The sequence below is a fragment of the Colletotrichum siamense genome, assembly GCF_013390195.1.
Source record: "Colletotrichum siamense strain Cg363 chromosome Unknown KSG_Cg363_contig02, whole genome shotgun sequence".
Taxonomy (NCBI): Eukaryota; Fungi; Ascomycota; class Sordariomycetes; order Glomerellales; family Glomerellaceae; genus Colletotrichum; species Colletotrichum siamense.
Genome location: NW_023501015.1, coordinates 1,322,472 through 1,345,569, shown reverse-complemented (window position 1 = coordinate 1,345,569; position 23,098 = coordinate 1,322,472). Strand labels below are relative to the sequence as shown.

The window sequence follows — 23,098 nt, the reverse complement described above, 5'->3', positions numbered from 1 at the left end:
GGTCCTCCTCCGCCTCACCTTTAAAAAGAACCTTGCTGGGCGTCGAGTTGATGTCACCATGAACATGTTTCGCATCCAAGATCCTGCGTGACAGCAAAAGACACATGAACCACTCCACCGCCCGCCTGTCCACTGAGCCCAAGCCGCCCAATCGCCGATGCGTTGTCACCATGTCACCACAGACCACTCCGCCGCGATGTGGCACCTCACCGTTGGCCCGCCTCAGTCGGACTGTCGCAACCAACTGACCTGCATCGTAGCCCAGGGAGCCCGACCCAGAACTCTTCATCGGAGAAATCCAGAGAGACGACGCCTGAGTGTTCCATGCCTAACCTGATCTGCGGCCGCTCCTTGCTGGCGCCATCGTCTCTCCCTTGCGCCCCGCTATGACTCGCATCGCGATTCTGTGGAATCTCCAAATACTGTGGATGTTGTCGTGTAAGTGATGATGGGACAGACGTGTATGTATCAAGAGGAAGAAAAACTAGATTAAATCAAACAGACTACAATTTTTATTCACCCAAAACTACTATTACAACAAATTCGTATCTAATAATCATCGTCAGAGTCGGTGTCCTCATCCGGCACCAACGCCCGGTATCTGCGGCTGGCCAGGTCCTCCTCGATGCCGCCCTCGCTCTCGGGGTCGACGTATCCCTCGCCGCCGAACAAGCTAAGGGCGACTGGGAGGAAGATGAGGGCGTGGGTGCCTGCAAAGACGACCAGGGCGAGCCAGACACGGAAGTAGTAGATCTCAAAGATCTTGGATCTCGTAAAGGCGAGCACGCAGACTCCAAGGAGCTTGGTGACCGTGATGCCCGAGAAGACGGAGCTGCCGACGTTCACCAAGGCCGTCCAGGCACGCGCGTCACGTCCGCGGAAGCGGTTCTTGGCTCGCTCCATGACGGTGCGGGACGGGAACATGAAGGCCCTGGCGATGTGGGCGCAGAACTCCACGCCAATGCCCACGCAGATGATGAGGTTGACCAGAGAGACGGCGTTGAGCGACACGCCAAAGACTGCCATGGCACCGATAATGTCCACGACCGTCATGCAGACCGTGACCGTTACGACCAGGGCGGTGAGCAGGGAGCCCAGCATGATTGCCGAGATGATAAAGATGATGCCCACCGCAGAGCCGAGGAGGGCGCCAGTCAGCGAGACGATGCTGGCGTACTGGTCAAAGAAGATGTAAAAGAGACTGTAAGGGAAGACGTCGACGCCGGTGGAGCGTGTGATATCAGATGCGATTCTGCGGGCGGCCGACATGGCGTTGATGAAGTCGTCCTGGCTGCGCAGAGGCGTGTGCATCGTTCGGAAGTGACTGGCAGGGATGGTGTCCCTCTCGGAGTCAATCACCACAGCCTGACCGTAAGAGGCCTGGCCGCCCAGAGGGCAGTCGTCGTTGGTGGGAGACGTGAGGAACTTTTCAAGGTAGTGGACAAACTCGCCGTCTTGCGGCATGCCGGACAGGGTGATGTTCCACGGCGGGTTGCGGTCGGCGAAGCAGGCCTTGCCGTTCTCGACGCAGCACGAGTCGCCGAGGTCGGGGTTCAGCCACAGGAAGTAGTCGTCAATCCAGCTGGCCGTGGGCGAAGAGATGAAGGAGACCTCGGGTCTCTTGCGCTCACCCTCGAGGATGTTGGTCAGGGAGAACTGGTCGCATGTGGTGAATCTGGCGCAAATCTCCCGCTGGTGGCTTCGCTCAGTAGCGTTGAACTCTCGGGTGACAAAGTAGACAGGAGGGCCCGTTTCCATGTACTCGTACAGGTCGTTGAAGTACGGGATGAGGTAGGACCCGTCGGGGATGGCGACACGCTGGTCGAGACCGAGCTTGACCTCAGGGATCAAAGCAATGCCGGCGGCAAAGATACCAAGGAAGACGGCAATGATGGCAGCCTTGGCCTGTCGAGTGAGGATGGCCGGAGCATACGTGCGGCGGATGAACTGCTGGAGCAGGCTCTCTTCGGGCACCTCGTAGAATCTGGCATTGGCGTTTCCGTTGCTGCCGCTGAGGTGGACACGGGCAGCCTTGACCTGGAGGCAGGGGATGCAGTCGGCGCGGTGGTCCTCGACGCGGATCTGGTTCATGGCCAGGACGGACACGAACAGGGTGATCTGCAGGATGGCGTTGATGAAGACGGCACCCGCGGCGTAAGCGGCAAAGTTGCGGACAGCGGGCATGCCGACGAAGGTTCCGAGAGCGAAAGCAACAGTCTCGGTCAAGGCAGAGAATAGAATGGACGGGCCCATGCGACCGAGTGCTTTGGCGATTCTCTCCTCAACCATCTCGTCGGGGTGGCTGACGTTGACTCGCTCGAACTCGTGGACAATCAAAAAGATGTTGTCGACACCCACGGCGAGGACGATGAAGGGAATGACCTCGGCAATGATGAGGGTGGCCTTGAGACCAGCCCAGGAGAAGAGGCCGATTGATGCGCTGATGGACATGAGAACGATGAGAATGCCGACGACACCGAGGCTGAACTTGGACTGCACCAGCGCGACGGCGGGGTTTCTCATCATGTCTTTGATAGACAGAGTGGTGGATCCTAGAGCGAGAGAGGCGTAGAGGAACATGATGATGTAGCTGATGATGACGATCTTGGCGTCGGTGTTGGTGGACTTGTTGAGCTCCTGCTCCAAGCTGACCTCCGTAGAGAAGGACAGGCGAAGTCCGCGCTCCTTGGCCTCTTCTTGGGCGATGAGAAGACGGTCTCGGAGAGCGTTCTCCCAGTCCATGGCGCGCTCGACGGCAGGGCTTCCCTCGGCTGCGTTGCTGACAACCCAGTTGATCGTGATGGCGGTGGCCTTGGCCGGGTCCTCGTCGTAGCCTCCGAGAATCATGTTCGGCTCGATTGGCTGACCAAAGTCGGGGCGGCACTCGACGGGAGACTTGGCGCACTGTCGGAGCTGGTCTTGCCAGGAGTCACGGCCGACAAGCGCCGGCTCGTTCTCAAAGTAGGCGGCCACAGACTGGACGACACAGGCAGAGCCGGTGGGCTTCAAGCAAATGTCGTTGAGCGTGGCTCCATATTTGGCGCCCTTCAGCTGCTTGACGCTCTTCTCGACGTCCATCCACCAGATCAGCGTGTCGTAGCTGAGGACGGGAGCCGGGCCGTCCCGGTCATTGACCAGGAACACCTTCTCGGCGCGGTAGAAGGGACCAAACTTTTCATCAAAGAACGCCTTCTCCTGCGCGGCAGGGGAGGTCGGGCTGACCCAGAGACGTGCGGGGTCCTTTTCAAGGTCAAATCGGACCCAGCCGGCACTGAAAATGATGACGAAGATCAACGACACACCGATAGTGATGCCGGGGTATCTTGCCGCCGCATGTCCGAGCTTGCTGAAGGCCGCGTCGCACCACGTGTTGATCTTGTAGTAGCGCTGGGGACGGTCAAACATGGCACCGTTTTGGACCAAGTCGCCCTCGTCTTCGTCGTCGCTGGGAGAGGCATCCTGCAGAAGTCTCAGGCGCTCACTCTCTCTCCTGGCACGGCGTCTCCAGTAGACGTGTCCAACGACGGCGGCAATCGCGGAGAAGAGCAGGATGCTGTAGGTGAAGATGGCGGCGAACGAGAGGCAGGGCAGAAGGCCGACGTGGCACTCGCCAGGCCTCTTGACGGCGGGGAGCTCCGGGCACACGGACGGGCAGTCGACGCATGCACAGCGGTAGTTGGGGTCCTCGTCGTTGCACTTCTTGGGCGTCATCTCCCTGGGCGACATCTCGGGCTCGGTGTATGAGGTCGGGAAGTTGATCTGGAACGGCGATCCAATGATTTTCTCGTCTCCCAAAAACTTGAGCAGCTGCGAGTAGTTCTTGGCGCCGCCTCCGATAAAGTCCATGGCCTTGGAGTTGGACGGCCCGAACTTGACCTCCTTGCAGCTGTCGTAGAAGCCCGTTCCGTATTCCTCGGAGATCAGCTGGTCCAGCTCGGTGACCATCTCCTTTTTGTTCTTTTCCATCGTCTTTGTGACATTGAGGAAGAGCGACTGGTCTGGAGAGCACGTAAAGGTGCAGAACAGGTTGAAGAAGTTGTCCTTGCAGGCCGGGCAGGAGGACACGATCTGGTTCGGGGTGCCGAGCTCGGACGCGAGCGCTTTCACCTGCGCGGGTTAGACAATGCTTCGAACGGCTCATTGAGTGTACTCACCTGGTCAGCATCGCAGCAGACAGGTCCCGATTTCCATTTCTCTCCGCAGAGGTCGACGATCTGCTGTCGCAACTTCTCGTCCGGGTCCTCGGCAGGCCCGTTATCGACACAGGGCAGCTGCTTGCCAAAGAAGCTCTTGGAGCCGCAGTGGCCTCGAATCGCACATCGTCCGGCTTCGTGTTTCGGTGTATATGGCTCTGCTGCCGCGCCGTTCAGGCCGGCGATCAATAGTCCGCCGGCTCCGAGGAGCTTCCACAGGGTCATCGCAAGTGTTGCCGCGCAGCGGCTGTATTGGGCTGTTATCGGCGACTATTTGGTGGAATAAACGGGAGATGTGAAATGAGGAAATATGGCGAGACCCAAAGAAAGACGACGATGAAGAGGCCAGAGGTATGGCGACGGCGATGGTGATGTGTCGGAAGTGAGGTGTACGACGCCAACAAGCTTCGTGGGAGCTCCGGCACGTTAGCGGTGGTCTGGTAGTCAGCCCAGGCACTTGCGACACCCAGGTACCGCCCGCGTGCCGCCCTGCGTCATCCGCACCGACGCCCACACGCACCTGCCACAGGCGTGCAGCAAGAGTGGAGACCTCCAGCTCAACGTTCCATTGGCGGGCTGGGCCCCAGCCACTCGGCCCGGATGTCAATGTCGTCACGAAACAAGTCACGTGGGGGATGAAGCACCTGCCGAATGCGGAAGGCGTGTTTGTCTTTGCTTCTGCCTCATTGGCAACATGAGGTGTAGGAGTTGAAGTTGAACTTGGGTAATGCAGCCGGGTTTTGAACGTATTTGATTTGAATCTGTTTTCCTTCGTGCCGTTGTATGAGAGGGTCGATCCATTATCTTCAATTTCTCGATGGTGGGTATCTTTCGAGTTCTGTACTGAGCCTCACAACCAAGGTTCTTATAAGTGCCCCTCTGAGCCTCCCATTGCTGTCTATTGTTGTTCTGCCACCTTTGCGATGAACATTGATACTGAATGTTGGCATCATTTCACACGACGGGTGGCATCATCAGGAATCCACAAAGGTTAAGGCATAAGCCGTCGCAGTTTCAATGGCAGTATCAAGATAACGCCGGTGACAACATGTTCGTGATCAAAACCCCAACTTGAGTCACTCTCAGAGACGGAGCCAGGTCTTTCGACACTCTCATCTGGGAGTTCAAAAGGTTGGTCATTTAGCAAACAGAATATCCGTGAAATGTAATCTGTCTCTAAACCACTAAACTGGTGAACTACTAAACTGGCCGTTGCTTTCCATCAATTTACACACGAGAGGGCTCTGCAGCATAATTTGTGAACAACTCCGTCATTTACGTTCTTCCTCTGTCAATTGTAACCACCGTCCGGATAGGTGATGTCCGTTTGAGGGGTTGTTGGTCCAAAACCCCAAATCACCCAAGTGTACGGTGAAAAGCTTGTTCATCCAACCAGGTAAAGTCCAGTGACCAATCTGCGGTCTCTGCCCTCGTTCGCGGTTGAGATTGACTTGGTCCAAAGGCCAGATAAAACCAGCACTCCAAAGAAAAGAACGCTGGAATACAACTGATGACAACAGCCGTCAAGAAACGATCATCCGGAACTTGGTGGAGAAATAAAAAAACCACCAAAAGCAAGAGTGCGGACATAGTGACCAAGAAGGAGCCTGAGATAATCGAAAGGATGATGGGATAAAAGCACTCGTCGCACATGTCCTCGTCGAAAAGGTGCGGCAAATGTAGTCGAGTCTGCCATAGACGAATATGCCGTATGATGAAAGTCTTGTGTTTTGAGAGAAATCGTTGGAAAGCCGGTAGGTCGCGGCCTACTTTTACAACATTCTTCTCGGCGTCGTAGATGTTGTCAAAATCTGCTGTAGATTCATCAAGCAGTGACTGCTTTTCCGGTACGGAGTCCATGATGTGTTTGATAGCGTAAAATGAGGTGGGGTTGAAGTTGGAGAGGTTTGTGGATGATGCGATCAAACCAACAATCACTGTGAGGTTTATTTTATATCTTGTAGTAAATCTTCTTCCAACGTGTCATCAACTAAAGAAAGTGGCCCATGATCCCGTGGTCAAGGCTATCATTTCGTGATTTGAGTTTCCCATCTCGCCAAGTGTATGAGTGCCCTTCAAGGTCTCTAGTTATAATGCCTTCTATGTTAAGTTCTACGTCCGACACCTTTTCTACTCATTCCGATGCCAATACATGGACGGGCAAATGAGCGGAGGGACCGACTCTCAGAGAGACCTGGCTGGACTTAGTGGCAAAGCCTTGTACCAGGCATCATGAATGCATTACAGAGATGCCAAGACTAAGAACGTATTGAAGAGTAGTGATTAGACCGGTGAGTAAGCCAGCCGCGAGAACGCAAAAGAGTGAAGTTACAAAGTCTCGAAACAACAACGCTACATCTGCACCGCATCCAAATGAGACGGCTTGACATGATCCCCCTATTTACCCTCAACCTCCTCCTCACCCCTCTCCCATCCCAAGATCTTCGGCCCAAAGTTGTACCACCCGTAAGCCTCAATCGACGCAAGCACACAGAAGCCCGAGATTAACCAGAACCTCGCCCTGGGGCTCGATGTGATGTGTCGGAGGTTAAACGCCGGAATCTCGACGTCGTCTGGCTTGCTGCCGTTGGTGCTCTTCCCTGCCCCGGCTCGGGATCGGGCGGTGGTGGAGAACGCGGAGTACGGCGCCCGGAGTGGAGTGCGGAGGGCTGCATTGGTGATGCGCGCGGCCATTGGAGACATTTTGGCGTCTTCTTTTTTTAAACAGTAATTAATGGTCTTGTCCAAAGAGTATAAATATCAAGTTTGATGCATTTTGATCTCTTGACATCGCCCCGACTCCGTCGTATTTATCTTTCTCGTCGCTATTTACGACCCGAGCGTCTGCTACGATATTTACGAAGGATGCGTCAGGCGTCATCCTTAAACGGCATGGTAAGGCGTGAAGGCGCCACTGAGACCGGCTGAGCCCGGAACTCAACCCCTCGGAGCGCATCGGGTCAGATACATTCATTCGTTCGCCAATCAAGTCCGCTGTGAAGATGACATTCTTGGTTCAATAGGTGATTCATATTTTGCGCCTGGTGCAACATGTTCTACAACTGCCCGTAAGCCATAATCTACCCGTACAGCAACGCCAATCCAATGCAACGGGAACGCCCCTCATTTCTTAATCGTAAGCGGCTTGAACGGCTTTCGCAGCCGGTCTATGGGTGCAATCCCCCCTTCCTTCTTCAACGCCGCGGGTCTTTTAAAACCCCCAAATCCGTTCGTCGTTGTCGTAGCATGCAAACAGCTCGCCGGGCGCTCCCGTATGGCCGGCGGCACATCTTTGTCTTCGTTTTCCTTCTCTGGTCTCGGCGGCGAGCTCGAGAAGTTTGCGTAATGTTTCTTTGGCCCTGCATCGCCGTCAAATGTTGGTTTCGACGGCTTGGAAGGCATTCTGGCGCCTAATTTGTGACCAGCAAGACCAGGCTCGATAGCTGGCGTGGGGGCCTGCCCTCGGTGCAGATTTGGCAGCTCGGGCATCTCCTGGAGCGGCTGTCGCGGGGGAGGAGCGGGCATGCTACTAGTGTCTGACATGTCGGACCTCGATCTCTTGACGAATCCCAGGAGGCTCTGCTGATCGGCCGGGCGCTTAGTTGTCCCTCTCCTGGGGCCTGCCGACTTTTGCGGTGCCAGGCGACGGTCTGGGCCTTGGACTGACGCTGCCATTTCTTTCGCGGCAGCCTGTATCGCTGATTGAGCCGCGGTTGCGGTTGTAAAGCCGGGGAGAGACGACATGGTAAAGCTTGATGCCGCATCCATTGTCGTGGCCGTTCCAGAGGTATGCCATGATGGAGCCACCTGCGGGTCTTCTTCTGAAGCCGAGGCCATCTGCGGCCTTGAGCGCCGCTGCCATTGACGATTCCTGCCATTGTCCCCATCTCCAAACGCATCCTCTGGGTTCTCGGGGTACAGGTTATCTTCCGGTCGTTCCATCAGCGGCATCTCGCCAAAGACCTTGTTCTGCGAGGGGACCTCGGCCTCTCGTCCGAGAATCCGGCCAACCTCTTGCAGCACCCCAGGTTCGAACGACGGACCGCGCTTCCTAAAGTACGGATGGATCTCTGAAGGGATGAACTTGGACAGCTCGGTGCGCTCGCCCCCGTTGCCTCCGTTTGACGAACTGTACATGGGACAGCTGAGGTAGAGCAGAGACTTGGCTCGCGTCATGGCCACGTACAGCAGCCGGCGTTCCTCGTCCATGTCTTCAGACCGCGCATGCGGGATGGACCCGTTGTACACCGCCGGGACGAAGACGACCGGCCACTCGAGTCCCTTGGCTGCGTGAATCGTTGAAATGGTCACCAGAGGCTTACCTTCGGTATCACCCTTTTGCGCGTCTGATGCCAGGGAGACGTTTGCCAGAAACCGGCCGAGAGCGTCGTTCTCCTGGACCTGCTGAACCCCATCGACCTCTGGGAGGCGATCCTCATCCGCCGTGGCACTCAGGTCCCGCATAAAGTCGCCAGCTAAGCTGATGAACTCTTGAACGTTGGCCCACCGTGCCTCGTGGTCTTCTGGGTAGTTCTCCTGGAGGTACTTTTGGAAGTTGAGCTGGTTCAGGAGGCTCTCGATCATGTCCACGAGATGGTAGTAGGGGCTTCCTGTCGGCGGCTCCTCGATTTTCCTCCTAATGCCCGAGATTATCCGAATGAGTTCGCCGCTGATTTTCTGCTCCATGGCCTTCTTGATGTTGGTCTTGGCAGTCCGGTCTCCTCGGCAGTGCTTGTTCAGCAGAGACCAGACACTCAGCTTGGCGCTCTCTGCCTCTTCGAGAAGCGACTTGATGGTAGTGTCTCCGACACCGCGTCGGGGCACGTTGATGATGCGCGCGACCGCGTCGTTGTTGTCCGGTTGGTAAATGACGCGCAGGTAATCAAGAATCACCTTGACTTCTGCGCGGTCGTAGAACTTGAATCCACCTACCATGCGGTAAGCCAGGCCTGCTTTGCCCAGAGCCGATTCGATATGTCTGGAGAGCGAGGCGGATCGCAGCAGAATCGCCACGTCGTCGTAGTTCAACATCTTGCCTGCCATCAAGAGCATTCGCTTAATCTCTGACACCATCCATTCGGCCTCGACGGCGGAAGATTTCAGTCGGCGCAAAACCGGCCGCGTCCCTTTGTTGTGGATTGGCAGTAGCACTTTCTGGTATCGCCGCTTGTCCTGTTGGATGATCTTGAGGGATACATCCAGAATGGCCTGCGATGATCGGTAGTTCTCTTCCAGGGAGATTTCATCTGTCTTTGGGTAGTCCCTCAGAAGGCGGTAGAGGTTCTTGATCTCGGCTGATCGCCAGCCGTAGATGCTCTGATCCGGGTCGCCCACGATGGTGATTCTCTCACGGGCCTGCGCAAACAGTTTCATGAGCTCGTACTGGATGCCATTGGTGTCTTGGTACTCGTCAATGAGCACAGCCTGCACGTTGGCGACGCAGGAAGGATGCTTGCGCAACAGCTCCACGCACTTGGTCAAGAGATCGTCGTAGTCCAAGAGATTCGACCGCTCCAAATGATTCTGATACTCTCGGTAGCAGGTCTCCAAATCGGGGCTTTCCGGCTTAGAGGCCTTTCCTTTGGGAGGGCTTTGGACGTCACCCTTGGCCTTTTTCTTGCTGATCCAGGACCTCGCCGCTGGGGGGTCCACTCCGAGCTGGAAGCGTTTGCATATCCTCTGGATGATGGCCCTCGAGTCTGAGTCGTCTGCGATGCCAAACTTTTCATCGAGCCCGATTCGCTTGCCATATGCAGCCAAGTACCGACGAGCAATGCTGTGAAATGTGCCCAGAACGATTCGCTTCTCGCGGTCACCTCCCAGTGCCCTGCCAATGCGTTCCTTCATCTCCCGGGCGGCCTTGACTGTAAATGTGGCCACAATGATCTCTGATGGCGCGTATCCGACATTGTCAACGAGCCATACGACACGTGAGGTCAGCGTGTGCGTCTTGCCACTGCCTGGCCCTGCCAGGATGGCTACCGTCGCGGCCTTGGACGTGACAGCTCGGCATTGTGCAGTGTTGAGCGTGGCCAGGATGGATTCAGCCGGGCCCGGGGCCGAACTCGACGAGTTCATCGTGTAGGGCGGTCATAGGAGACGTCAAGCAAATGAGTTGGTCGTAAGGGAAGCGTGCCGGCTATCAAACTACAGACGCGTCTCGCCGCGCGACCATCAACACGCCGGGACCCGGCAGATCCCCGGCCCATACGGTGTCACGTGCACGTGTCTCGCTTAAGCACAGACCAAGCGAGATGTCCGCTCCCTCTCCGGATAACCACTGCTCCACCACCGGCTTCATCACCACTGCCACCGCCTCTGAGACATTGATAACTGTGCCCAAGCGGCCAGACCACCGGGCGACCCGGCTATCCAGCCAGCCAGTCTTGCTTCGACAAACGTCATCATTGAATCAAAGAAGCTTCCACCAACACCAGCCTTCACGAACTTATCCATCTCCGGATATCTATCAAACGTCCATCGGCTGTCCCCCGAGAGAGATACCACCCGCCGAGACTAGCGTTCGCGGTCGACGCCGCTGATTCGCCCGAATTGTTTCGATTTCCTCTGGCCATCCAGCTGGAGGGTGTCGAGAACGCTCAATCGGGACTCGGGTCAAGCATCGCTCGGACAAAGTTTGTTTTCGCTTTGATGACTCGCAAAGAGACATTATTCCCGCTGCAAGCGACGCGGACGTTTTTCCAAGGTTTTTCGGTTCGCAACAGCGCAGCTCAACGGGCGAACTCCAAGTCAACGTCCCATCAGCCTAGAGGAACGAAGACGACGATCCTATCACGCATGCCATCACGGCCGCAAAGTTGCGATCATCACGCTTTAATGCTGACCGCAATGTGAAGTCACACTGCGCAGAGATCCCATTCGAGGATGCCTGTGAAAGCGATTCCGCAGAGGGCATGGTCTGTGCCATATGTCGTGGCCTATTGCAGCAGTGCGTATGCGGTCAGAGAGACGGGTGATGGGCCGACGCAGGGGATGCCCGCGGCGGCGACTGCTGCGAAGCCAAAAGACAGGACGAGAAAGCGAGACGACAGCACAGCTGACCCGGGGACGCTCGTCTTTTCACATTCTTCTCACGTCTTGGACCATGTCTCCTGGGACTATTCGGCCATGAGTGGCCAGCGGATTGGGGCCTCGCCGGCATGCATTTGCCCTGCATCAACGAATTGAGTTGGCAGAGTCAGTTCGTGTGTGGCACGGCGCGGGGTCGGATGTGACGAAGCAGCCCAATCACGACCCCGGCAGCCCTACTCGGCGCTTACGGCCCCTGCCATCACGTCGATCCGTCCAACCACATCTCGGGAAGCCCTTGGTCCTCCCGCCTCCTCTGCAGACGACATTAATAGCCACGGGCCATTTTGGGCGCTACTGCAATTCCATTGAGGTCGCCATCATGCAAGTGCGACCGCTTCGCAGACTCGTGCCTGGGGGCTTCAGCAAGTCAGAGTCGAGAGCACATGGCCAGCGCCAATCTCGACGCACTGCCGAACCTCACGAGCCGCTATATACCCTTTGTGCGCCGCATGACCGTGCCTTTCCATGTAACTTCTCCATCACAATGTGTTTCGGACCCTCCACCAGGAGGTAAGATCATCAAAGCTGGATTTGACTTTTAAAGACTTCCGGTGTCCTCACCACCATGAAACCCGTCAAAGCCCCGACTCTTAACTCTCGACTTCGCTTCTCGACCCTCGCTCTTTTCTTCTTTTGCAGTTATACACACGCAGTGCCCTCCGCCCACGAGCCTCGCAACAACAATCCCCTCAACATCCAGTGGGGTCCTGCACCATCGCCCGAGGACGGTCCGCCCGCATCTGCAAACGCTTTGAGAGATCCCGCCTACCTGCCATATCAGATAGGCGCCATCGTCGGTTCCTACGGCGTGTCATTGGTGCTGGTCGCCGTTTTGCTGCTCGTACTGTCCAAGAGACGTCGCGAGGCCCTCTCCGCTGGCGACAACGAGGTCGACTTTGACGAACCAAAGGCGTCACCCAGGCCGCTGAGACTTACCTTGGAGGTGCCAAACTCGCCCAGAAGCATCCCGCGGAGCCCCGTCCGCAACTTTTCGTACCCGCCACCGGAGGACTACCAGACTCCGGAAATCCCGTCGCCCCAGACGCCGTACGTGGCCCCGACGCCGACGTCTACACTGCACGCACCTGGAATCGACGCTTCCGTGGACCAGAGGATCGTCGCAAAAGACAAGAAGATGGCGCAGACACAGCTCGAGGAGATGTACAAGTACGTGATGGAGCAGGAGGAGGCCAAGGCGCAGGGCATCATACTGCAGGGCTCGCCGGTCCTCGCGAGCAACTCGCAGTTCCCGCCGCCGAACAATGCCAACTTTGGCAAGCCGACGCTCAAGAAGGAGAAGCACAAGCCGGCCAACCTGAACCTCGGCGCGGAGCCCAAGCCGGAGAAGAAGTCCCGCGCGTCGTCCATCTTCTCGGCCCTGCGCTCCCCCAAGAAGGACAAGCACGTCAAGGGCATCAGCATCTCGTCCCCGATCATGACGCCCATGACAGGAACTTTCCCGAGGCAGGAGTCGCAGGAGATGAGCGCCATCCCGCCGCGGCAGTACGCGCCGCCGCCGCCTCCGCCGGTCCCCACCAACCAGGTTCCGTACGGGGTGCACCAGGAGAACGGGCAGGTGTCGCCCATCACCCCGGACCACTCGCCGGAGAGCACGCAGAGCATTGACGAGCGGATCGGAGGACAGCTCCCGATTGGCCACGCCCGCAAGATCTCGGCGGCGCCGTCACATGCGTCCCACGCGGCCTCCGACATGGATCCCAACTCGGCCACAACAGAGAGGTCAACGGCCCCGCTCATCGGCCTGCCGCAGTCCCCGAAGCCGGGTGCGCGCTTCCCCACCCTGCCCGCCTCCCCCAAACCCGGCGCCACGTTCCCCTCGTCTCCTCAGCCTGGGGCCACATTCCGGTCCAAGGCTCCGTCGGCTGTCCGCACTGGCGGCGCCCTGCCCCTGCGTGCATACGAGCCGGCCCTCAGCTCGCCATCCATGGCATCGCAGACCACCAAGCAGACCGTGTTCACACGCACGGGACCACTGTCGCCGTCGGGAGCCCGCACGCCGGCGACAGGCATGGCTGTGCCGTACTCGCCGTACCAGCCGTTCACGCCCATCGTACCAATGACCCCGTCGCTGGTGACCAAGGCGGACCGCAAGCGGATGAAGAAGCTCGAGCCCAAGACGCCGACGTTGGAGATGGTCAAGAGCGAGGATGACATTTGGTGAGAGGTTAGAAAGGGGATATACCATATAGACTGTGGATAGCAAGGGCGACCGGGTTAATGCGATTACGATTTTCTTTGATGAAGAGGGGCGTTGTGTATCTCGAGATTTCTTTGTCCATACACTTGCAGCAGCAGATGCACCGCGTCCACGGAAAAAACATGCCACACCACCACCACACACCGGGCTGGCGGAAACACGGGTAGGCGATAGTCAGAGTCATGGCCCTAGGTGCATGGCGAGAGTCAGGAAAAGCAGGTCTGACATGCTTCTGGAAACGCGAATCTAGCATCTAGGTATTTAATAGGGTTTTCTCTGCATTCTTGTCGAGTGCATTCAGGGTTCGTGCCATGTGTGTCAAGGACGAATAGGCGTTTCAGATGATTCAAATGAGAGCGAAGGGTGTCTCGCGTCTGCGTGTGTCTGCATGTGCTGATCGGCAGGGGTACGGCGAGGTTAACAGCAGACGGCCGTGTTTGGCGGGCACGCAGAGGGAACGAAGCTGGGGTATGTTAGCAGCCTTGTCGAGGGCATGCGGGGGTGCTTGGCCGTGGGATCGTGGCAGGTCGAGTCGCAGCCATGCCCATTGTGAGACACTTGCGAGGCGGGTTGGTCGAGAGGGCGGGCAGAGGCAGGGGAAGACGGTCGGGGCGAGGCATTGCCCATTGTTCTGTACGAAGTAGACCGAGGAAGCACTGCGGAGTGAGGACTCGGATCAGAGGAAAAAGAGATGAGAGACTCGAGAGAGACACGCACCCACACCAGGCACCAAGACCCAGGGAGGGAGAGAGAGACGATAGGGCAGCCACAGGCGACATGCGGTCCCTGGGATTGGCGGCGGGGATGGGGCATCAGAGTGGTCTGGAACTAGCAGCGGCCATGGCTGTTTGCAGCGGCCCAAGCACTGTACGAAATGGGGCCACAGAGCGTGCGTAGGTGCGTGTGCCATTCGTGTGTGTCTATGTTTTTTTTTTTTTCTCTTGTTGTTCTAGCCTCGAGGTCTAGTGACTTTTTCTTGTTCGGCGATCCGATGGGACCCAATGGACGACGCTACGGCGAGCGCCGGGGGACGTGGAGAAGACTGACATGGCTAATGGACATGGGAATAAATTGGGACGTCAAGTCTGGGCAGACACAAACCGGGCAGTTTATTTGCTGTGCAAAGATGTGTGTGTCAGTCACGGATAATGTGTGCATAGCTAGTAAACACTGATGAGGCCCGACGGGATGACGAGATGGAAAAAGTGCCCGCTCCCACGCTCACGCCCGTTGGCAACGAGGGAGGATGTGACGGGACCACGGGCAATCACTCACTTCATGAAGAAGAAGAAGCTCTCTGCTGGCATTGGCGTCGATTGTGTCCGTATTGGCACTGGGTTTCTGGCTGGCTGGGCTGGCAAACCTGGCTGGAACTGGAAGCGTGTGTTCAGCGCAAAGCCCCTCCTTGCGCGCGTTGTCATAGGCCAGCTATCAGTGGCTTTCTTGGCTCAGTGGCGTTTCTCGCTGTGGAGCTGTCGAAAATGAGGCAGGCCGGCGCGCTGTTCCTGGCTCCCCGGGCACTGTACGCCAGTCGTCACTCGGTGGGATGTATCTCTGCTCGCGTTTAACGTGCAAAGATACAACGCCCTCGATGTGGGCGACGGCAAGGACGGGGGCCGTACCACTCGGCCCATTATCAGCTGTGGTTTCCCATTTATCGTACGATCTGCCTCCATTCTCTTCCCTTTCTCAATTCTCGCTCTCCTTCCATCCTCCCACCCAATTCCCTGCCCTCTCTTCGCGATCCAAGCATTCCAGAGCGCACCTCTATTCGTGTGCCTGAATTTCCCACCACGCACATCGACCCCCAAACCAACCATTTCGTGCATCTCGCGTCGAATCCCCTCGTCGCTGCTGACCCGTCGACCGAGTTTACCCCCGTGCAGTGCCGAAGTCTACCTTACAGTACCCCCCCTCTCTCCAACGTACCAGAGAGAGGACCCCCAAGCAACCCAAGCTCTGAGCACCGCCAAACCTGCCCAGCGTCATACGACTTCCACCCGCCGATTTCTGCCCATCTGGGTCCCGCGTCTCCCTCCCGCCTGACACCACCTCGCAATCCCCATCCCTTCCCATCGCCTTCTGCCGACAGTCGTACGACCAGAACGATTCCCGCTGCGACCACGCCGCCGTTTGCCGTCAATCAACCGCTGTCCGTCCTGTCCGTAATCTGCCCCCTGCGGCATCGACACCGATCCATCGCGACCGACCGGCCACTCACGTCGAGTCCTATCGACTGCCTCGCCGGGTCCTGGCCCCCCCGTTCTCCAGTCCTGCGAAGGGCCGTCCACGGTACCGACTTCGATGAATTGAGCATCAGGCCATAGTTGCATATACACCGCTCTGCAACATGGCCGACCAGGATCAGAATGCCTTATTTGGGCTCGACGAGTCTAACCTCGGCGTGGCGCCGTCTTTCCTTGACGATCAAGACCCCCAGACCGTGAAATCTGATCCCAACGGTCAACCAAACATCGCCGCCGACAACCAGTCCTTCTATGACGCCAATTGGGGCTTTCAGGACACACCCCCGTACGACTCCTACAGCATCGCTGCCACCACCGCCGCAGGCGCCACTTCTCTCTTCCAGACCACCGCCCCGTGGGAGCTCTCTCCGAACCAGCAGCATCAACAACAACACCTCCCGCCCAACGTTTCCGCCGCCATCGATCAATCCATCGTCGCTCCGGCCGGCTTCTATGCCACTCCCGCCCCCTCCAACCATCACCAGCGAGGAGGCCACCCTCACACCCTCCCCGACACCACCCTGAACCTCCTCACGCCCGCCCAACAGGAGAAGCTGCGGAATATCGCCATGCCCGCCCATCTCCAGTACCAGTCACCCAAGAGCGAGCCGAGCCCCGGATCTGCCACGAGCGACCACAAGGCAGCAGGACTGTCCTCTCCGGATGCCCACGACTCGAGCAAGGCCAGCAGGAAGCGCAAGTCTTCCGCCGACGTTGACGATGAAGATGACGAGGACGACGAGAACCAGCCCGTCAAGAAGACGGCACACAACATGATTGAGAAGAGGTATCGGACCAACCTGAACGACAAGATTGCCGCCCTCCGAGACAGCGTGCCTAGTTTGAGGATCATGTCCAAGAGTGCCAGGGGAGAGGATACCACCGAGGACCGCGAGGAGCTGCACGGCTTGACGCCTGCCCACAAGCTGAACAAGGCTACGGTATGTGTTGTGCGAATCTGAGTAAAACGGCACTAACAGCCACAGGTCTTGAGCAAGGCGACGGAGTACATCCGCCACCTCGAAAAGCGAAATAACCGACTGCTCGACGAGAACAGCGCCATGCAGAACAGAATCGCCGCGTTCGAGAAGCTCTTCATGGCCGGCGCGATGAATGGCGCGATGAGCCCTCTCCAGCAACCGCCGACCCCGATGCAGTACCCGCAGGACCAGTACATCAACACGCCCATCGGCACCCCCCGCGGCGAGTCCGCCCAGGGCATGATTCCCGTGCCTGAAGACATGAAGCGCATCATCTCTGCGCAAATGGCCTCCGGCCAGCCGTATCCCGTGCCGCAACAAGCGTACCGCGGAAACCCTGCCCTCATGCGGCAGCAACAGATCCAGCAACAGCAGCAGCAGATGCAGCAGCAAGGCCGCTGGGGCAACTCGAGCCAGTACTTTGGCAAGCTCATGGTCGGTTCTCTTGCTGGCCTGATGATCATCGAGGCTGTGCGAGAAAACGAGCAGAGCAACGAGAGCCCCGAGGGCCGCGGCCTGTATGCTCTTCCCGTCCAGCTTCTCAGCTACCTGGGATCGCACTCACACATGCACATTGGCGGGTACTACATCTCCCCTGCCCAGATCATCTCGCATCTCAAGTTTTTGCTCTTCCTTGGCACCTTCTTGTGGGTCTTTGTGCCCTCGCTGTTTGTGCCGTCCGACAAGAAGCCAAAGAAGGCGCACCAGCTCAGGGAGTCTCTTCAGGCGGCCGGATCTGTGGCGTCCCCTATTCACGTGCGTCGTCAGGCCTGGTTGACGGCCATCCAGACCGTCTGGGTCCCGAAACACAACTTCATCCTCGAGGCTGCTGCTCTGATTCTCAAGACGATGAAGCTCAGCCTCCGCAATGCTATCGGCGTCCACGGCTACCAAATGCTCACCGGCCTCACCGAGGAGCAGGAGGCTGCCCGCGTCAAGGCGTGGTCCATCGCCCTTGACGCCCAATTGGCTGGAGGTGACGTGGAGATCAACAAGAGCCGCCTGACTCTCACCCTCTTGGCATCCGGCACACTTCCCGACACCCCGTCCCGACTCATGCTCAAGGCCCTTCACGTCCGCGTCCTCCTCTGGGATCTTGGATCCAAGGGCCTGCACAACACCGTCGCCAAGAAGCTTGCCCGCTCACTCTGGAACGACGCCAGGAATATGAACCGTGCCCTGGCCCAGCTTCGCCGCAACTCCGAGCAGGTCGAAGACGACCTTCCCGAACACCTGGCCGCCCTCATCGAGCAAGAATGTGACGTGGTTCTCAACAACAGCGTCATCCAGCGAGCCTACAACCTGGCGTGGAACCTGGCAACGACCGAGGGTGTCACCGAGCACAACGACGGCATGGATGCCGTCGTTGACGATCAGGCTGTGCGATCCCCGCTGGATGCCGTCGCTGCCTGGTGGTCCAGCCAGACCATTCAGCGCGCCCTGGTCACCAGCCTCGAGGCCACTAAGGATGATGGTGACGCCCCCAGAGTTGTATCGACCTGCCTGGAGAATGCCCTCAAGACTGCGCCCATCGGCTCCGGCGTCCAGGCCCGCGCTCTCGTCGCTCGCGCCGTGCTCGTCGACGAGAAGCGCGGAGCCAACATTGCCGCCGCCCTCCAGAACGTCCAGCCCACCTCTGAGCAAAAGTCGCTACACCAGATCGCCGCCATCATCGATTCTTCTTCCATGGTCCAGTCCCCCGACGTCCAGATGGCCCTCAAGTGCGCCATGGCCATCGCTCACCTGCAGCGCGCCAAGTCGACCGCCGCCTACCCCCAGGAAGGCCTCCGCCTCGTCGAGAAGATTGCCCGCCCCAGCGCCACCGCCAACATGTCCCTCCTCGGCTGCACCGCGCTGTTCAAGCTCATGGAGGAGCTCTATGCCCACCGTTCGTCAACCGAGTCTTTCAGCACATCCCTCGAGCGCCTCGCCGGCAGCCTGCGCATCTGGATCGGCAGCGCACCTGGTGAAAAGTGCGGCCTGGAGCAGGACGTCCGCCACAAGATGGTCGACCGCTGCCTCAGCATCACCAAGAGCGTCGTCGGCATGGAGACGGACACGGGCTACGGCAGTATGAGCGAGTGCGAAGAGGACGGGTGCTGACAATCTTATTCCTATGTCTAGAGGCGGTATCTCCCCTTACTACATACTAGATGCATTTATTTTTCTTTACTTGTACTTTTTACGGACTGGACATGGGTTTTGGGCGTCAACCCGGGAGGATATATGTGTCTTTTGACCTGGCGTTTCGTACGGAAGCAACGTGACGACGGCTGGAAAAGGCTGGGACCAGCGGATTTTGCATGAGCAGAGACAACGGATGTCGCTTCGGGCTGGCATTGATCCCCTCGAGGACTGTCACAATATGGAATTGGGCGAGGGATACGGTCAGGGGATATATACGTGTCGGCTGAAAAAGTTGCGATGTTTTTATTTCTCTATAATCAGTGGCCGTGGGCCGCCGCTATGTAGAATCAATATCGACATGTGTCGTTGCGGGTCTGCGCATGAGTTGTATTGTGATTTATGATGCCGGTGAGGGGCTGTCCTGTTTGAGGAGGTGCCAAAGGGTCGATGACACCCTCTGACTTGAGAGTTCGGCTGTGGTGGGAGGGCTTACAGAGGTACGCTTATGTCTGTCAATTACTCACCGCGTTGCTGACCCTGCGAAATAATAGGAGAAACTCCTGATGTGTGGTGTTTCTGTTTATTGCGTTTATACGACAACACGCACTCGTCAGCCCACGACCGCTCCCTGACGGGCTGGAGAGTGATTCACCAGCGGAGACTCGACAGCGGAGTCGAGCGGATACGGCACGGCAGTCCTCACAGGCGAGGAGTCCACATCCCCACCTTTCAAAGCTGCAGGCCCCACCCAGATAAACAACACATAGCCGTCGCTATCGGGGCCGAGCCAACTCCCTGCGTACGGCACATGACGGGCCAAAAGGGGAACACACCGGCCAGGGCTGGGTTATCAACGTCGCAGCAATGTCCTGCTCGAACGGGCTTCGCATGCCGCGCGGGCATATCGCTGTTATCTACACAGTTGACGCTGACTGAAGGCCTGCGACCGGGATGCCAACTCTGCAAACCGGGCACCTGCAGCATCGCCCTGGAACGATGTGATGCCTCTCGACGGGCGATTAGCCACGAGCTGAGCTCTTCTTCTAGTATAGCAAGACGACAACCCTGCGAACACCCGGACGCACCAGTTTACCGTGCTCCTCTCCCTGACGGCCAAATCGGAGCCCATCCTGCCGAGCGGGACATGCCCATCTTCACGACGACCTGCCCAATGATGGCAACGGGTGACCCCAATTACAACTCCCCGCACTCCCAATGGACACCACCCTTACGCACATCTCCAATCAGACGGCGACATCGCCGGCCACCATGTGACGCAAGATTGCATCTGCGCAAGGGAGCGTCCATCTCTTGTCGTGTTGACATGACCGCCCCTACCTGCTTTTATTGACCTCGCTTGCCGTTGGGGCTGCTCAACGTTGCGCCCATCAGGGCACGGGCAAATCACGGCGAGAGATGTGTCGGCATACCTTCCCCTTCCCGCGTCACCGGCATCCAGGGCCAGGAACAGCTGGCTGTAGCTGTCGAGGGGCTACGATGCTTGATGGCCGAGGTGTGCGGTCATAAAGGGCGACGGCTGCCCTGGCGTTCCCTATCGTAACTCGAGGGGCACACCGCATCGCCCGCCATGCCTCGATACTCTCGTTCCGGCCTTGAGCTGCCCCGGCGCTCGTTCTTCGCCGTCTTTGCACTCGTGTCTTTTGTGCTCCTAGCCACTGTCGCTTTCACCAAGCTCGGCGCTCAACAGGGCCCCGCGCTGAACATCCGCCGCGATGATACCTGGAAGTCGCACCTCAAGGCCAAGACGCGCGCCGCGGCGGGTGACAAGTACCTGATCGGCGCCGGCAAGGCCGACATCACGGGGCCCGTCGTCGAGATTGGGTTTGCCGGGTATGCTGATCTGGACCAGGTTGGGACTGGTCTCAGGCAGAGAATCTACAGCCGCGCCTTCATTGTCGGCGACGTGAGCAAGCCGAACGACCGGTTTGTGTATCTCGTGCTGGACACCCAGAGCGGTGACACCGCTGTGCGTAATGGCATCTTGGAGGGCGTCAAGGCTCTCGGATCTGGCTATTCCATGTACAACAAGGACAACATTGCCGTCACGGGCACCCACAGCCACGCCGGCCCGGGAGCGTGGTTCAACTACCTGCTGCCGCAAGTCACCAGCCTGGGGTTTGACAAGCAGAGCTACCAGGCCATCGTTGACGGCGCGGTGCTGTCGATCAAGAAGGCGCACGAGTCGCTGACCGAGGTATGTCGTTCACTGCCTTTCAAGACCTGACTGACGATCCAGGGCTATCTCGACGTCGGGACCACCTCGGTGACCGATGGCGCAATCAACCGCAGTCTCTGGGCGTACCTGGCCAACCCTGAAGAGGAGAGGGCCAAGTACAGCGCCAGCACCGACACTACCCTCACTCTTCTCCGCTTCCAGCGTGCCTCTGACGGCAAGAACATTGGTGTTCTCACGTGGTACCCTGTGCATGGCACTTCCATTCTCCAGAATAGCACCCACGTGGCTGGCGACAACAAGGGCGTCGCCGCATACCTCCTCGAGAAAGATCTCGCGGGCGACTCGAGCACGGCTGATGGCTTCGTCGCTGGCTTCAGCCAGGCCAACGTCGGCGACACCACCCCCAACGTCCTCGGCGCGTGGTGCGACGACGGCTCTGGCCAGCAGTGCAGTCTCGAGAACAGCACGTGCGCTGATGGCAAGAGCCAGTCATGCCACGGCAGAGGCCCGGCGTTCCAGAAGCTGGACCTGGGCATTTCCAGCTGTTATGAAATTGGCAAACGGCAGTATGCCGGCGCCAAGAGCGTCTACGTAAGTTGATTGATCCTCACACCGAACTTGGCTGACCAGACAGACCGCCCTGAGCTCTTCGTCGACCCCCGTCACCGGCACCAGCGTCAAGTCCTTCCACTTCTTCCAGGACATGTCCTACTTCAATTTCACCGCGGCAGACGGCACCAAGGGCATGACCTGCCCTGCAGCCCTCGGCTACTCCTTCGCCGCCGGCACGTCCGACGGCCCCGGAGCGTTCGACTTCACCCAGGCCGACTCGGGCACCCCTGACGCCAACCCCCTCTGGGCGGTCGTGTCCGGCCTCCTGAGAACCCCGAGCGCGGCGCAGGCCGCCTGCCAGCAGCCGAAGCCCGTCCTCCTCGATGTCGGCGAGATGAGCACCCCCTACGCCTGGAGCCCCAACATTGTCGACATCCAGATGCTCCGTGTGGGCCAGCTGGTCATCATCGTCGCGCCCGGCGAGGCCACCACCATGTCTGGCCGCCGCTGGAAGGCAGCCGTCAAGCAGGCCGCCACGTCAATCGTCGACAACGACCCGATCGTCGTCCTCGGCGGCCCTGCCAACACCTACGCGCACTACATCGCAACCCCTGAAGAGTACGCCATCCAGCGCTACGAGGGCGCGTCGACCCTCTTCGGCAAGAGCACCCTCCCGGCCTACATCAACCTCACCGTCTCCAACATCGGCTTCCTCTCCCCCTCGGCCACGTCCACGCCGCCCGCCGGCCCGTCGCCCCCGGACAACCGCGGCAACTCGCTGTCCTTCATCACCGGCGTCGTCGTGGACGGCACACCCAGCGGTCGCTCCTTCGGCTCCGTTGTCACGCAGCCGTCGTTGTCGTACTCCCGCGGCGCCGTCGTCAACGCCACCTTCCAGGCGGCCAACCCGCGGAACAACCTGCGCCTCGAGGGGACGTACGCGGCGGTGGAGCAGCTGCAGAACGGCGTGTGGACGCAGGTGAGGAACGACGAGGACTGGTTCCTGGTGTACACGTGGACGCGGACCAACTGGCTGCTCGGGTACAGCGAGGTCACCATCAGCTGGGAGACGGCCGGGGACGGCGCTGCGGCGGGGACGTATCGGATCAAGTACTATGGCGATTCGAAGCCGTTGATTGGGTCCATCACGGCGTTTGAGGGGACGTCGAATAATTTTACGTTGGTCTAAGATGCCTCCCACCATGGGTGCAGGATTACGTATTTCATAGTCAATGTCTAATTTGTGTTGTCGATTTACGCCAGTCCTATAGATAGATGTGTCGTTTGCAGTCCCTGATAAGTTGATGGATGGCGATGATCACAAAGAGTACAAAAGCCATGTGCCCACGGTGACTATCCGCGACATGAACTCACCATTGCTTCTTTGGTGCTAGGGTTCTCGCGTTTGAATGGAGGATGGATGGGTGATTGAAACAGGCCCGCTTGCTCGCTGTAAACACCCGGAACCTGTTCTTGTTTGCACCTCGAACCCG

General features: G+C 58.3%; 6 protein-coding genes across 6 annotated transcripts; 3 read left to right on the top strand and 3 right to left on the bottom strand.

Annotated features, from left to right (window-relative positions):
* Positions 1–549: 549 nt before the first annotated feature.
* Positions 550–4,418, bottom strand: NCR1 (NPC intracellular cholesterol transporter 1-related protein 1; the record flags this gene model as incomplete). Its single annotated transcript, XM_036634204.1, has 2 exons — positions 550–4,107; positions 4,155–4,418. 2 exons carry the CDS (start codon positions 4,416–4,418, stop codon positions 550–552), a joined length of 3,822 nt encoding a protein of 1,273 aa, XP_036499707.1.
* A 2,172-nt stretch (positions 4,419–6,590) lies between these two features.
* On the bottom strand, positions 6,591–6,896 carry CGCS363_v002354 (uncharacterized protein; the record flags this gene model as incomplete). The annotated part of the gene is made up of 1 exon (XM_036634203.1): positions 6,591–6,896. One exon carries the CDS (start codon positions 6,894–6,896, stop codon positions 6,591–6,593), a length of 306 nt encoding a protein of 101 aa, XP_036499706.1.
* Positions 6,897–7,316: 420 nt separating this feature from the next.
* On the bottom strand, positions 7,317–10,271 carry srs2 (ATP-dependent DNA helicase srs2; the record flags this gene model as incomplete). The annotated part of the gene is made up of 1 exon (XM_036634202.1): positions 7,317–10,271. One exon carries the CDS (start codon positions 10,269–10,271, stop codon positions 7,317–7,319), a length of 2,955 nt encoding a protein of 984 aa, XP_036499705.1.
* Positions 10,272–11,850: 1,579 nt separating this feature from the next.
* CGCS363_v002352 (uncharacterized protein) lies at positions 11,851–13,467 on the top strand (the record flags this gene model as incomplete). The annotated part of the gene is made up of 1 exon (XM_036634201.1): positions 11,851–13,467. One exon carries the CDS (start codon positions 11,851–11,853, stop codon positions 13,465–13,467), a length of 1,617 nt encoding a protein of 538 aa, XP_036499704.1.
* Positions 13,468–15,853: 2,386 nt separating this feature from the next.
* On the top strand, positions 15,854–18,832 carry sre1-1 (Sterol regulatory element-binding protein 1; the record flags this gene model as incomplete). Its single annotated transcript, XM_036634200.1, has 2 exons — positions 15,854–16,690; positions 16,736–18,832. The coding sequence occupies 2 exons, from the start codon at positions 15,854–15,856 to the stop codon at positions 18,830–18,832; spliced, it is 2,934 nt and encodes a 977-aa protein (XP_036499703.1).
* Positions 18,833–20,444: 1,612 nt separating this feature from the next.
* Positions 20,445–22,794, top strand: NCER2-1 (Neutral ceramidase 2; the record flags this gene model as incomplete). The annotated part of the gene is made up of 3 exons (XM_036634199.1): positions 20,445–21,071; positions 21,114–21,644; positions 21,688–22,794. The coding sequence occupies 3 exons, from the start codon at positions 20,445–20,447 to the stop codon at positions 22,792–22,794; spliced, it is 2,265 nt and encodes a 754-aa protein (XP_036499702.1).
* Positions 22,795–23,098: the final 304 nt, after the last annotated feature.